Genomic DNA, 14,501 nt, shown 5'->3' on the forward strand with positions numbered 1-14,501 from the left:
CATTCACCAATTCTTATTTTCCACGTGCCTCTGCTTGCACTGACACCGATTCCAGCTGGACTGTAACTCTGGCAAGCCTTAGCAAGAGGCTGGCTGTGTAGGCTGTTGACAGAGGATTTAACTCCCTCCCTCTTCACACACAGCCAAGTCAATAAGCCTCTCCCGGATGTGCTCACATGTCTGTTTATCTGTTTTTCTTTGGTGAAAAACTCTAAAACGCCCGTAATCCGCTTTTACAGGAATTAGGATGACATCACTGCGGGAACCAACGGCGACATGACCATGGGGGTTCTAAACCCGCCCCCTCCTTTAAAGAGGTAACATTGAATGCATTAGAGAAAGACGCTTGTCATTGACATTAAAGACACAAAACATTTGTGCTTGAATTTACATGGAAGACACGGAGAAGAAAGATCATTTGACATTGGTGTCTGTTCATCCTTCTACATTGTGATTAAACATTTCATTGCCATTTATTTATTCTGCACACACTGTTCATGTACATCGTCATGAGCAAACTTTGTGAAAGGGGCTAGTTTAAACTTTTAACACACCCCTTTACATTCCGAGATCCCTTTTTTTGCACCTCTGAGGCAACCCTCATACATATAATATGTAAGTAATAGTTTCTCAACCTTTTGTTTAAAAAATAAAAATCTATTTAATACACAGAATCAGACAGGTCGACAGTGTGTTTTGAATTTTATTTCATATAAAGTACGATGTGGTTCTTACAACTCAGCTGCTGTGGTACAATGAAAGACAGAAAGAAAGGCTCCAGTACAGCTCAGTACACAGTGATACACAGTGCATGGAACACAAGCAGTGCCGCGAGTGAATCACCCCGCAGCGCCGGCACTCCGAGACACCGCCCCGACCTCTCTCCGTACCGCAGCGCGCTGGTTTGTAAGACCGGTTTTGGGGGGTCTCCACGCTCACTTCTTCTTCTGATCCTTGAAGAAATCATTGCATGCCATGGTGAGACCGCCGATCAGGACCACGTACTCGTTGAAGTCCACTTGGCCGTCTTTGTTCTCATCCAGCATCTTCATGATTTTGTCGACCGCGCCCTTGTCCTTGGGATCCTGCATTTGGAATTTAAATAAAATTCAATAAAACAGAAGCGCTTCCTTCCTGTTATATGATCTACAGCTCTGGTCTACAGTTTTGCATCGCCCTGTAGAATGAATTAATGTGGCTTCATAAAGTCCAATGAAACCTGCTGAACGTTAACATATTGAATTACATACTGCTGTGTAGTTTCCCCATCTTGCCCCCCACTCCCCTATAAAAGGGACAAAACAGGAAAATATTTGGCATTACAAAATCTGACAATACAGTACGGCTCCCTTCTGGTAGACTTTTGCGATACCATTTTGTAGTTTATTGGATTACAGGACGTTAATGTATAAATGATGTTTTTGTTTTTTTTTGGTTTGTGTCTCAATCCTAAGATTCTAGGCGATGCTAAATGTTTGCCCATTGCCGTAGACTAGTCCAATCTTGCTTGCATTCTTTATCTACATAGTAAAACTATTTGTTCGTTTTTATTAAAAAAAGGACCGATTTAACCAATGCTTTTATACAAAGCGAGTTAGGGACTAGACAATATGAAGGCTTGGTGGTTCAGTTGTGAAGGACTCTGTGTCAACCCCTAGCCTCGAAGTCACTTTGGATAAAAGCGTCTGCTAAATGACCAAGTAAAATATTTGTATGTGTATATATATATAATTTTTTTTTTTTTTTTTTTTTTTTTTTTTTTTTTTTTTTAAAAACAGTACATTGTTATTCTCTGTCTGAACTGCGTGGAAGTGTTTTGTTAGCTCGTAAGGAATCTCCCCCTAATGGCGGGGGTGTGAACTCTAGCGCCAGCATTGGAGTGGCTCAAAGCGCTCGGGAGAGAGACGGGTAGGGACTCACCCCGAGGAAGTTGCCCAGCTCGTTCTTGATGAGGTCCTTCAGCTCCCCGTTGCTCAGGGTGTACTTGTCTCCTTCCTTGCCGGAGTACTTGTGGAAAACATTGATCATTGCAGCCATGGCGCCCTCGAGTTGAGACATGGTGAGAAACTGAGCGGTGTGTGTGAGCCGGCCTGAGGGGAGGGGGGAGGAGAGAGAATTCACAAAACACTCCACAATCTAACAAGACAGTTTATCAATTACTGTTCTTCATATCTCGATCTAGAGCAGGGCTTCCCAACCCTGGTCCTGCGGACCCCCTGCGTCTGCTGGTTCTTATTCCAACTGAGCTCTCAATTACTTAACGAGACCCTTAATTGAAGTGATAATTTGCTTAATTTCGACCTTTTCAATTGTTCTCAGCTCTTAAAGTTGCAGAGTTCAAGTTACTTATAAAATGTTATCGCTAACTTGAAATCAGCAACTGTTTATAAGCTGAACACAATGCAAATGGTCTAATTAAAGCAAGTTAGTTCAATTAAGGGTCTAGTTAAGAAATAAAAAGGTTTGGAACCACTGATCTATAGGAAACCCATTTCATCAAACTGAAAACTCAAGGAGTCGACACTGTAGCGAATCAGGACTATTACAGGAGCACGCGGTCCAGGTGTCTTGTTGACGTCAACGTGACCATGCAGGGCGTTGTCTGCTTGTGTAGTTTGCCGTGCTGGCCACCTGGGGGCGGTATAATCCGCTGCACGCCCACAGTACTGTACAAAAGCCAACAGACTGGAACTGTTCAAAGAGGATGAAACAATGAAACATTAAACTCTGATCAAAGAGTACTGCTACGCCCAGGAAGAACGGTGTAAACTCAATCAAGATGAATCAGGTACTCTTGGAACCATTTTAGGAAGAAAAAAAAAATGCTTAGTTTCATTTCTCATTCATGATTTTTTTTTTTTTGGTGATTTTCCAGCTTTAAACCCATGCTTTACCCACTGCTATGCATCTACATAGTTTACCAGCTTTTTATTTTATATCCTTTCCCACACCTCTGTGCTTCACAATGCTTCCCTATGCTTTACCAGACCTCTCTGTGCTTTACAATGCGTCCCTATGCTTTACCACACCTCTCTGTGCTTTACAATGCTCCCCTATGCTTTACCATCCCTCTCTGTGCTTTACAATGCTTCCCTATGCTTTACCACACCTCTCTGTGCTTTACAATGCTTCCCTATGCTGAACCAGACCGCTCTGTGCTTTACAATGCTTCCCTATGCTTTACCAGACCTCTCTGTGCTTTACAATGCTTCCCTATGCTGAACCATACCTCTCTGTGCTTTACAATGCTTCCCTATGCGTTACCAGACCTCTATGTGCTTTACAATGCTTCCCTATGCTTTACCACACCTCTCTGTGCTTTGCAATGCTTCCCTATGCTTTACCACACCTCTCTGTGCTTTGCAATGCTTCCCTATGCTTTACCACACCTCTCTGTGCTTTACAATGCTTCCCCATGCTTTACCAGACCTCTCTGTACTTTACAATGCTTCCCTATGCTTTACCATACCTCTCTGTGCTTTGCAATGCTATTACTATGGGAAATGTACCTCATGGTTATCTTAATCCAGGCGTCAAATTAACCAAGATTAGCAGTTACTGTGGAGCGTGGAAGGCGAATGATAAAATCAAATCGCGCTTAAAACGATCGCAATACTTTCACAAAATGTATTCGAACTGAAACAAGCGGACACGAACACGCGGTAGAGCCCAGTTTAAACACGCTTCAGATGCGCAGTAAAACTAATCGGGCTCACTTGAATGGTTTCAGGCTACGATGCCAAGCAATTAAACTGAAGAATTTTCACAGTGACTCAACGGGAAGCAATGCAGCGCTAGTCTTGATAACGGACCGCTAGGAGAGAGAGTTTGTACAGCGGCTCTAATCGTGCAAATACATGAAACTACAAAAAAACCTTATATTGGACTCAAGCATGCTTCTTAATAAAGCCGCATTTTAATATATACACAGTCAGGTGAAGGTGTGATCGCCCTTTTAAGAGGGACCCGCAGCCCTGCTGTAATTACTTTAGAAATGAACACCTGGCCTGCGCACGCACTTGTTTCAGAGCGTTTTGCTGTATTGTTTGTTAGAATTGAAATTATGCGCGTTAGATTTCACGAACACGGTTAAACAAATTATACACACTGGCTTTAAAAAAAACGTATTTATGAACTTGTGCGTGTATGAGTCACTTATTGCACTGGCGCTTTGTGAAATTCATTTTGCCTTTCCAGACGGCTAGTATTTAGGATTCATTTTCTTTCAGTTGCCTGCGTTTGAAATTGGCACAAGAACGAGGCGGTGTTCCAAACTCCGACGTTTTGTCTATAAAAGTGGATTTATAACTGAATAACTATCGTGTTTTAACCTCTGAATAAAATGTACGTTTTGTACTGGTCAAATTCGTTTTAAAATGCCACCCTCAAACCCCAACCCCCATAAAAAAATAAAAACAATCAAATGAAATCGCAGTTTGTCTTACCTGAGCAGAAGAAACTAAAGATTGCTATAGCGGAGAAGAGGCTGTTGTGGTCTTAAATAACCTGGGCGCGCCACCGCCCCCAAAACGGAGAGTCCAATGAGAGAGGCTGGGCTACACCAGGGAACGTCCTTTTGGACCTCCCTCCCCTCCCTCTCTACGTCCTATCTCCGCTCCCCCTTTCCCTGTTCACCCCTCCCCACCTCTCCATTATTTTCTCCCTCTCTCTCTCTATCCCCCTCTCCAATTATCTCTCTGCTTCCTCTCCGATTCTTTTCCTTAATCTTTTTTTTCCAGAGGCTGGTTCATTATCTTCTCTGTGCTTTTACCAGGGGGATACCACAGCAGTAAACTTTGAGAAGGGGGCTGGTTCATTATCTTCTCTGTGCTTTACTACACTGTGCTGTGCTTTTACCAGGGGGATACCACAGCAGTAAACTTTGAGAAGGGGGCTGGTTCATTATCTTCTCTGTGCTTCACTACACTGTGCTGTGCTTTTACCAGGGGGATACCACAGCAGTAAACTTTGAGAAGGGGGCTGGTTCATTATCTTCTCTGTGCTTTATTACTGTGCCAGGATCTTGACTATGTTAAATAAATTATTCCTCTCTTACACAGGATTTCAGAAGAGTGTTTAAACCTTTAACACCCCCCCTTTCTATTCAGAGGTCCCGTTTTTTAGCACCTCTGAGGCAACCCTCATACTTATATAATATATAAATAAAATAGTTTCTCAACCGTTTTCTTATTTTTTAAACAATCTTTAATACACAGAATCAGACAGGTCGACAGTGTGTTTTGAATTTTATTTCATATAAAGTACGATGTGGTTCTTACAACTCAGCTGCTGTGGTACAATGAAAGACAGAAAGAAAGGCTCCAGTACAGCTCAGTACACAGTGATATACAGTGCATGGAACACAAGCAGTGCCGCGAGTGAATCACCGCGCAGCGCCGGCACTCCGAGACACCGCCCCGGCCTCTCTCCGTACCGCAGCGCGCTGGTTTGTAAGACCAGTTCAGAGGGGGGGGGGGGGGTCCTCCACGCTCACTTCTTCTTCTGATCCTTGAAGAACTCATTGCACGCCATGGTGAGGGCGCCGATCAGGACCACGTACTCGTTGAAGTCCACCTGCCCGTCTTTGTTGGCATCCAGCTGCTTCATAATTCCGTCAACTGCGCCCTGGTCCTTGGGATCCTGCATTTATGGATTCGGAATAAAAACACACATATATTATATATATATAAACACAGAAGAGCGTTGTTCCAGTTATAGGATCCACAGCTCTGGTCAACAGTTTTGTATCGCCCTGTAGAATGAACTACTGTGGCTTCATAAAGTCCAATGAAACCTGTTGAACGTTAACATATTGAATTACATACTGCTGTGTAGTTTACCCCATATTGGGGGGGGGGGGGGGGGTGAACGATGAAAAAATGACATTTCGAAATCGGACATGAAATACTGTACTACTATTATGGCTTCCTTCCGGTAGACTTTTGCGATATCATTTTGTAGTTTATTGGATTACATAATGTTAAATAAAAGATATAAAGTGTGATTATAACTAATTTTATATATATATATATATATATATTATATATATATATATATATATATATATATATATATATATTATACACACACACACACACACACACACTACATTGTTATTCTCTGTCAGAACTGCATGGAAGTGTTTTGTTAGCTCATAAGGAATCTCCCCCTAGTGGCGGGGGTGTGAACTCTAGCGCCAGCATTGGAGTGGCTCAAAGCGCTCGGGAGCGAGACGGGTAGGGACTCACCCCGAGGAAGTTGCCCAGCTCGTTCTTGATGAGGTCCTTCAGCTCCCCGTTGCTCAGGGTGTACTTGTCTCCTTCCTTGCCGGAGTACTTGTGGAAAACCTTGATCATTGCAGCCATGGCGCCCTCGAGTTGAGACATGGTGAGAAACTGAGCGGTGTGTGTGAGCCGGCCTGAGGGGAGGGGAGAGGAGAGAGAATTCACAAAACACTCCAGAATCTAACAAGGCAGTTTATCAATTACTGTTCTTCATATCTCGATCTAGAGCAGAACTGATCATTTGCTTAATTATACTTTACTTATCAAGGTGCTGCTTAGTGTTTTATAAATATATAGTAGATGCTTAATAACTATGTTATAGAGCATTAATAAACCATTAGAGATGGTTTATAACCATGCAATAGCCATGAAGAATTATGTTTAAACACCCCAAAGTACAATAGGTGGCTAAAATCTGCCCCCCTTTATAAAGATGTAATTCCACCTATGGCTATTGCATGGTTATAAACCATCTATGCTTTATTAACATGCTATAACAGTTAAGCATCTATTATATATTTATAACCAATTAATAAGCAGCACCTTTATATAAAAGCGTTACCAAAATGGGTTACAGCTACAGCAACTGTTTGAGCACATAGAAAATGGGCTAATCAAGCAAATTAGTTCAATTAAGGAGAAATAGCCGGGCAGACTGACACTTGAAGTTCAAAAGTGGCACAGCGACTTGCAGATGAACGTTTTAACTTTCTACCTCGCTATTTGTACCATGCTATCTGAAGGCAGAAGCCAAAACGTTACCTAGCCAGCTGAAAGAGTATGTTTTTAGTTCATCAATGACTGTTTTGCATGATCTGTACTCTAACCATGTACCTAATCTCTATACAGGAGAAGTAAACGTTAAAATGTACACTTTGATTCGGTTTTAATATCAAAGCTCAGAACGTTTCAAAAGAATGAAAGGGATTTGAAAAATAAAAGGGAAAAAAACCAAAAAGGCATGAAAAACACCAATCGACACTGTAGCAATCATGACTAGTACAGGAGCAGGCGGTCCAGGTGTCTGGTTGATGTCATGGTGAGCAGCCAGGGCGTTGTCTGCTTGTGTAATTTCACGTGCAGGCCACCGGGGGGCGGTGTAATCCGCTGCACGCCCACAGTACTGTACCGAGGCCAACAGACGGCTGAACTGTTCCAAGTTAGGAAACAGGAAGCAGCACTACGCCCAGGAAGATGGACGGTTTAAAAGATCAAGATTCATGTTTTGAGCAAAATTTAAAAAAGGGGAAATCCAGATCTTTGATTCAGGTGTTTGTTCTTTGCAAAAAAAAAGTAATGCATTTGTTTATATATTTATTTTGGTTTGCAATTTTCCATCTTAAACTGTGCCTTGTCCATGGTATTTTTTTTTTTATTTAACTATGCTTTACCAGACCTCTCTGTGCTTTACAATGCTTCCCTATGCTTTACCAGACCTCTCTGTGCTTTACAATGCTTCCCTATGCTTTACCAGACCTCTCTGTGCTTTACAATGCTTCCCTATGCTTCACCACACCTCTCTGTGCTTTACAATGCTTCCCTATGCTTTACCAGACCTCTCTGTGCTTTACAATCCTACCCTATGCTGAACCATACCTCTCTGTGCTTTTACTAGGGCAGACTTACCACAGGATGGGTTTAATCCAAGCGGGGAACACGAACGAAACTAAATCGCGCTTAGACCATTTCAATATTTTCACACACTTATTAGAACTGAACCAAGCAGACACGAACACGCGGTAGAGCTCAACTTAATTAAAACACGCAGTAAAACTAATCGGGCTCACTTTAATGGTTTCAGGCTACGTTGCGAAGCAATTAAACGGGATGATGTCCCGGTGACTCAACTGGAAGCAATGCAGCGCTAGTCTTGAGAACGGACCGCTAGGAGAGAGAGAGTTTGTACAGCGGCTCTAATCGTGCAAATGCACGAAGATACAACTTTTTATTAGACTTTAGCCAAGGCGTGTTTCTTAATAAAGCAGCTGTACTTTGTGCGCTGTCGGGGTAAAAGTGGCATCACCCTTTTTAAGTGGGGAGCCACACCCCGCTTTAATGAGTTTAGGAATAAACACCTGACCGGCCCGGACGATCAGGCAAGACTGGTTTGAGATAGTTTTTGCTTTGTTTTTAAAACAGACAGCATAGTGGCTTTTTTTATTAGGAATTTAAATAGTGCGCGTTAGATTTCACGAACACGGTACAAATATATAAACACTGGCTTTTTGTAACTAATAAATATATTTATAAACTTTTATGTATGACTAACTTACTGCGCACGCACTTCGACATTTTAGATCTGCAGGAGGCCGCTAGTGTTATTCATTAGGACTTCTTTTCAGTTGCCTGCGTTTGAAATTGGCAGAAGATCGAGGCAGTGTACCAAACTCCTACGCGAGTCTAAAAAAGTGGATTTATAGCGCAGCTGTCGTATTGTAAGACTTCAATAAATGTAACTAAGTTTTGTACTGCTCAAATTAGTTTTAAAATGCATTACAGTTCAATTGAGAATATATGTATATAAATATATAGTAAAAACCACACTCTGTTTATCATTAAACTCTGTTAAAGGAAATAACTGAAACATTTGTCAACTTTTTTTTACATATTTATTCCCCCCCACGATAACAAAAAAGACATCGCAATGCGTCTTACCTGAGCAGAAAAAAACTGAAGACTGGTAAGGAGTGAGTGGGAGATAGCGGAGAAGGGTCTGTCGGGGCTTAAATAACCTGGGGTAGCGCCACCGCCCCCAAAACTGAGAGTCCAATGAGAGAGGCTGGGTTACACCAGGGACACACCTCCCCCCTACTTCCTTATATATCTTTATCTCCACTCCTCCCCCCATTTCCCTGTCTATCCTTCTCTCCCCCTCTCTCTATCTCCATCCAATTATCTCTCCTTCCTCTCTCTCTCCCGTCCCTCATTCTGCATCATTTTTGATTACAGGTGTGTGTGTGTAAGAGAGAGTCCGTGTGTCATTGTTATTGAACAGTTCCACTTGCTGTGCACAGTTTTAAATCTAGGATAAACACTCCCAATGTGACGACCACCGACGGCCAAATGAATTAAACAATACGCCAAAAAGGGGGCTTTGCTCCACATCCGCGCATTTGACCAGAAAATCAAGTTCTAAGACAGATCGTGTTTGTCCATGCGCCCCCTTTCGGATAACCAGCGCTATTGCGTCATTATAAATACTTATTTTATTATGGTTCTCAAAACTGGGTCAAACCGCCCTGCTATTATTTTTCATGCATTTAAACCTTTTGTGTGCGTGCGAAAATAAAAAAACAACATTTTTTTTTATTAAACACTCTTTATTTAATCTCCACATTCTGACAGTCGACAGTGTGTTTTGAATTTTATTTCATATAAAGTACGATGTGGTTCTTACAACTCAGCTGCTGTGGTACAATGAAAGACAGAAAGAAAGGCTCCAGTACAGCTCAGTACACAGTGATATACAGTGCATGGAACACAAGCAGTGCCACGAGTGAATCACCCCGCAGCGCCGGCACTCCGCGACACCGCCCCGGCCTCTCTCCGTACCGCAGCGCGCTGGTTTGTAAGACCGGTTCGGAGGGGGGGGGGGGGTCTCCACGCTCACTACTTCTGACCCTTCCCGGCGTTGGATAACATGGTGAGGGCGCCGATCAGGACCAGGTACTCTTTGAAGTCCACCTGCCCGTCTTTGTTGGCATCCAGCTTTTTCATAATTCCGTCAACCGCGCCCTGGTCTTTGGGAATCTGCATTTATGGATTCGGAATAAAATATAAAAATCAATAAAACAGAAGCGCTTCCTTCCTGTTATATGATCTACAGCTCTGGTCAACAGTTTTGCATCGCCTTGTAGAATGAATTAATGTGGCTTCATAAAGTCCAATGAAACCTGCTGAACGTTAACATATTGAATTACATACTGCTGTGTAGTTTCCATCATATAGGGTCAAAGAAAACCGAAATGTCACATTTCCAAATCTCACACGAAATACTGCACTACTATTATGGCTTCCTTCTGCGATATCATTTTGTACTTTATTGGGTTACATATTTATTTAGCAGACGCCTTTATCCAAGGCGACTTACAGAGACTAGGGTGTGTGAACTATGCATCAGCTGCAGAGTCACTTACAACTACGTCTCACCCGAAAGACGGAGCACAAGGAGGTGAAGTGACTTGCTCAGGGTCACACAATGAGTCAGTGGCTGAGGTGGGATTTGAACCAGGGACCTCCTGGTTACAAGCCCTTTTCTTTCACTACTGGACAAAAAAAAAAAAACAGTACGTTGTTATTCTCTGTCTGAACTGCGTGGAAGTGTTTTGTTAGCTCGTAAGGAATCTCCCCCTAGTGGCGGGGGTGTGAACTCTAGCGCCAGCGTGGGAGTGGCTCAAAGCGCTCGGGAGCGAGACGGGTAGGGACTCACCTGGAGGAAGTTGCCCAGCTCGTTCTTGATGAGGTCCATCAGCTCCCCGTTGCTCAGGGTTTTCTTGTCTCCTTCCTTGCCGGAGTACTTGTAGAAAACATTGAGTACTGTAGACATAGCGCCCTCGAGTTGAGACATGGTGAGAAACTGAGCGGTGTGTGTGAGCCGGCCTGAGGGGAGGGGAGAGGAGAGGAGAGAGAATTCACAAAACACTCCAGAATCTAACAAGGCAGTTTATCAATTACTGTTCTTCGTATCTCGATCTAGAGCAGGGCTTCCAAACCCTGGTCCTGGGGACCCCCTGGGTCTGCTGGTTCTTATTCCAACTGAGCTCTCAATTACTTAACGAGACCCTTAATTGAACTGATCATTTGCTTAATTTCGACCTTTTTAATTGTTCTCAGCTCTTAAAGTTGCAGAGTTCAAGTTACTTATAAAATGGTATCGCTAACTTGAAATCAGCAACTGTTTCTGAGCTGAACCCAATTTAAATGGTCTAATTAAAGCAAGTTAGTTCAATTAAGGGTCTAGTTAAGAAATAAAAAGGGTTGGGAACCACTGATCTATAGGAAACCCATTTCATCAAACTGAAAATTCAAGGTTTTAATTATCTGCAATGTTTCTGCTTCCCCTTTCAGATAACCCGGCAGAAATAGCCGGGCACACGGAGGCTTTTCCAATGTATGTATGTAAATATATAGTAAAAACGACACTTTCATTTATCATTAAACTCACTCTGTTAAAGGAAATAACTGAAACAGGTCACCTTTTTTTTTTTTTTAAGGTTTCCTTAAATTCTTCCCCCTCCCAATAAATAAATAAATAAAAAGACATCGTAATTTGTCTTACCTGAGCAGAAGAAACCAAACACTGTTGAACTGAAGGGTTGATAGCGGAGAGCGGTCTGACAATGGGTTAAATAACCTGGCGAATTGAGTGGGTCACCGCTCCCTAAAACTGATGGTCCAATGAGAGAAAGCGGGCTGCGCCAGGGAACGCCCTCCTGGACTAAAATCTAAACGCCGACTGGCTTTGGCAAAATACCACACCTGTCAACTTCTGAAAAAACAAAATAGGGAGTTGTTCCCCAATAGAGGGGGGCAGGGGGGCGTACCAAAATACGGGAGACTCCCGGTGAATACGGGAGAGTTGACAGGTCTGAAATATTCAGAAAAATATATATCCAAATAAAATGTACACTCTGCTTTGGAAACACTATTTTCAACGCAAGATACGATTGTAATTTGGAAAATAAATTTGAAATGACAAAATACTTAATAAAACAAACCAAGATTTCCATAGGTCATCCAGAATAATCGTTAATCGTAAATTAACTTAAACAGTTAACAGGTTACAAGCAAGTCCCTTTGGCCGTTGCATTTTGATACATATCTGGGGAGATTATTCTCCGTCAGAGCGTTTGACATTTCAGCAAGGGTTGGAGGTCTGACGCCTACGGTGTCATTTCACAGCGTCCCACAGCGATTTGTTATTCTTAATAAAGAAAACGCCGTTTATTATTTGAATTAAATCAAAAGTAAAATTTAGATACTTTTGGTTTGCAAAACTCGATGGTGTTGAATTATCGCTGTGAAATCGTGTTTTGACAAATACGGTCTCTGCCAAATAGTCCTCTGGCAGTTTGTCACGCCAGCACAATTTTAATAATACATAAGTAATGCACTGTGACAAGGCTGGCTGAGTGACACGTCAGACCCGGAAGAAACACACAGACAGACCGTGTGATGAGTAATGCGGAGAGCAAACGGTAGCACGCAGCGTTTATTAACAAAATAATAGGTTTAAACACACAGAACACAAAACAGGGCACGGCACTTACGCCAAAATAAATAGACGAACAAAACGCACTAACACACAAAACAAGTGGACGAACGTTAAACAAGTACCGTGCTGCCACTTCCAGCACGCTGTAGCAATTGTTATTTTCCTTAACTGTATTTCTCCTTTCTCCTTTCTCCTTTCTCCTTTCTCCTTTCTCCTTTCTCCTTTCTCCTTTCTCCTTTCTCCTTTCTCCTTTCTCCTTTCTCCTTTCTCCTTTCTCCTTTCTCCTTTCTCCTTTCTCCTTTCTCCCGTTCTCCACTCTCGAACACCCAACCCCGACTGAATGAAAATGTGCATCTATATATACTGTTGTGCTGGGATTCAATTACTAATTAATTATTCACTTGAATCCCAGCACGTGAATTAATTACGTGCAACCCCGTGCTCACATATTACATACTTTAAATGCACGTGAAGTGATTTGTGCCATCCTCGTGCCTAAATACAATTATACAATTTAAATACTCGTGTACCCGTGTACCAACTACAATACACCAACATTTAACACGCCACACGCAACATACAACATATAAACGCACACAAGGGCAGGGCACATTGCCACATGCACTATAAAGTAATATACAATATAATAACCGTATTGATTTGATATGACATTTATTTTACGTTCTTTGCCTTTGAAAGATCGGAGATCATTGTACTGATAACACCGTGTAACAAATTTTTTTTTTTTTTTTTTGGTTCCTGGGTAGTAAGTGTTATTTCCTAATTGCTTATGCCTCAAAAGTTTAGAAAATGGCTATTATTCCCCACAAACTTTGCTTTTGTGACCAGGACAGTGATATTTTGAAATTTACCTATTTTCCAGAACTTTCCAGATAGATTCAGTGCTGAGTAAACTTGGAGTAACTTCTAGAACTTTCTAGAACTTTCCAGTAATATAAATAGTAGTATAAATACAGGGGCCTTAAGCCCACCAGTTCAGTTTAGTTCCAGCTGCATTACAACAGGATTACAACAGCATCAAGACCTTGCTGGACGCCTTGAAGTATGATGAGTATGGCTGGGAAGTCATAGGAGACTTCAAAATGGTGGCATTCCTGATGGGTCTCCAAGGCGGTTTTACCAAGTTTCCCTGCTATCTTTGCCTTTGGGACAGCAGGGACACCAAGGCGCACTACCACAGGCGGGACTGGCCACAGCGGACTGAGTTCTCTGTGGGGAGGAACAACGTCAAGTGGGAGCCACTGGTGGACCCCCGGAAGGTGCTGATGCCACCACTGCACATCAAAATGGGCCTTATGAAACAATTTGTCAGAGCTCTAGATAAGGAGTCGGCAGCCTTCAAGTACCTTCAAGACTTCTTCCCTAAGCTGTCTGAGGCAAAGGTCAAAGCCGGTGTCTTCGTCGGACCACAGATAAAGAAGATCCTGGAGTGCAATGAATTCCCCAAGAAGCTCACTAGTAAGGAGAAAGCGGCTTGGATCAGCTTTGTCGCAGTGGTTCGGGGCTTCCTGGGCAATCACAAGGCCGAAAACTATGTGGAGCTGGTTGAGACTCTGGTGAAGAACTACGGCACAATGGGCTGTAGGATGTCCCTCAAAGTCCATATCCTTGCTGCTCATCTTGATAAATTCAAGGAGAACATGGGAGCGTACTCGGAGGAGCAAGGCGAGCGCTTCCACCAGGATATACTGGACTTTGAACGCCGCTACCAAGGACAGAATGACGAGAACATGATGGGAGACTACATTTGGGGGCTGATTCGTGAAAGTGATTTACAGTATAATCGTAAATCTTGAAAAACTACTCACTTCTAAATCTTTTGTAGTCATTTTTGTATTACTTTAGTATAAATACATGTTAATTTGGATTCATATGTTGTTTTTTTCTGACTTTATGTGAACGAAAAGACACAATTTCCCCGTTTTCTCATGTCCCTCCCCCTCCCCCCTACTTCCTTATATATCTTTATCTCCACTCCTCCC

At 42.5% G+C, this 14,501-nt stretch overlaps 3 protein-coding genes across 3 annotated transcripts; all 3 read right to left on the minus strand.

The window, feature by feature from the left end:
- Nucleotides 1-685: 685 nt before the first annotated feature.
- On the minus strand, nucleotides 686-2,126 carry LOC117395451 (protein S100-Z-like). The gene is made up of 2 exons (XM_059019647.1): nucleotides 1,921-2,126; nucleotides 686-1,085 (listed from the first exon to the last, which is right to left on the minus strand). Exons 1-2 carry the CDS (start codon nucleotides 2,056-2,058, stop codon nucleotides 936-938), a joined length of 288 nt encoding a protein of 95 aa, XP_058875630.1. The 5' UTR covers nucleotides 2,059-2,126; the 3' UTR covers nucleotides 686-935.
- A 3,103-nt stretch (nucleotides 2,127-5,229) lies between these two features.
- Nucleotides 5,230-9,147, minus strand: LOC117968292 (protein S100-A1-like). Its single transcript, XM_059019645.1, has 3 exons — nucleotides 8,940-9,147; nucleotides 6,249-6,418; nucleotides 5,230-5,640 (listed from the first exon to the last, which is right to left on the minus strand). Exons 1-3 carry the CDS (start codon nucleotides 9,130-9,132, stop codon nucleotides 5,491-5,493), a joined length of 513 nt encoding a protein of 170 aa, XP_058875628.1. The 5' UTR covers nucleotides 9,133-9,147; the 3' UTR covers nucleotides 5,230-5,490.
- Nucleotides 9,148-9,631: 484 nt separating this feature from the next.
- Nucleotides 9,632-11,720, minus strand: LOC117968294 (protein S100-A1-like). Its single transcript, XM_059019649.1, has 3 exons — nucleotides 11,563-11,720; nucleotides 10,714-10,883; nucleotides 9,632-10,034 (listed from the first exon to the last, which is right to left on the minus strand). Exons 2-3 carry the CDS (start codon nucleotides 10,849-10,851, stop codon nucleotides 9,894-9,896), a joined length of 279 nt encoding a protein of 92 aa, XP_058875632.1. The 5' UTR covers nucleotides 10,852-10,883; nucleotides 11,563-11,720; the 3' UTR covers nucleotides 9,632-9,893.
- Nucleotides 11,721-14,501: the final 2,781 nt, after the last annotated feature.

This window comes from Acipenser ruthenus, unplaced genomic scaffold (genome assembly GCF_902713425.1).
Source record: "Acipenser ruthenus unplaced genomic scaffold, fAciRut3.2 maternal haplotype, whole genome shotgun sequence".
NCBI classification, from domain to species: Eukaryota; Metazoa; Chordata; class Actinopteri; order Acipenseriformes; family Acipenseridae; genus Acipenser; species Acipenser ruthenus.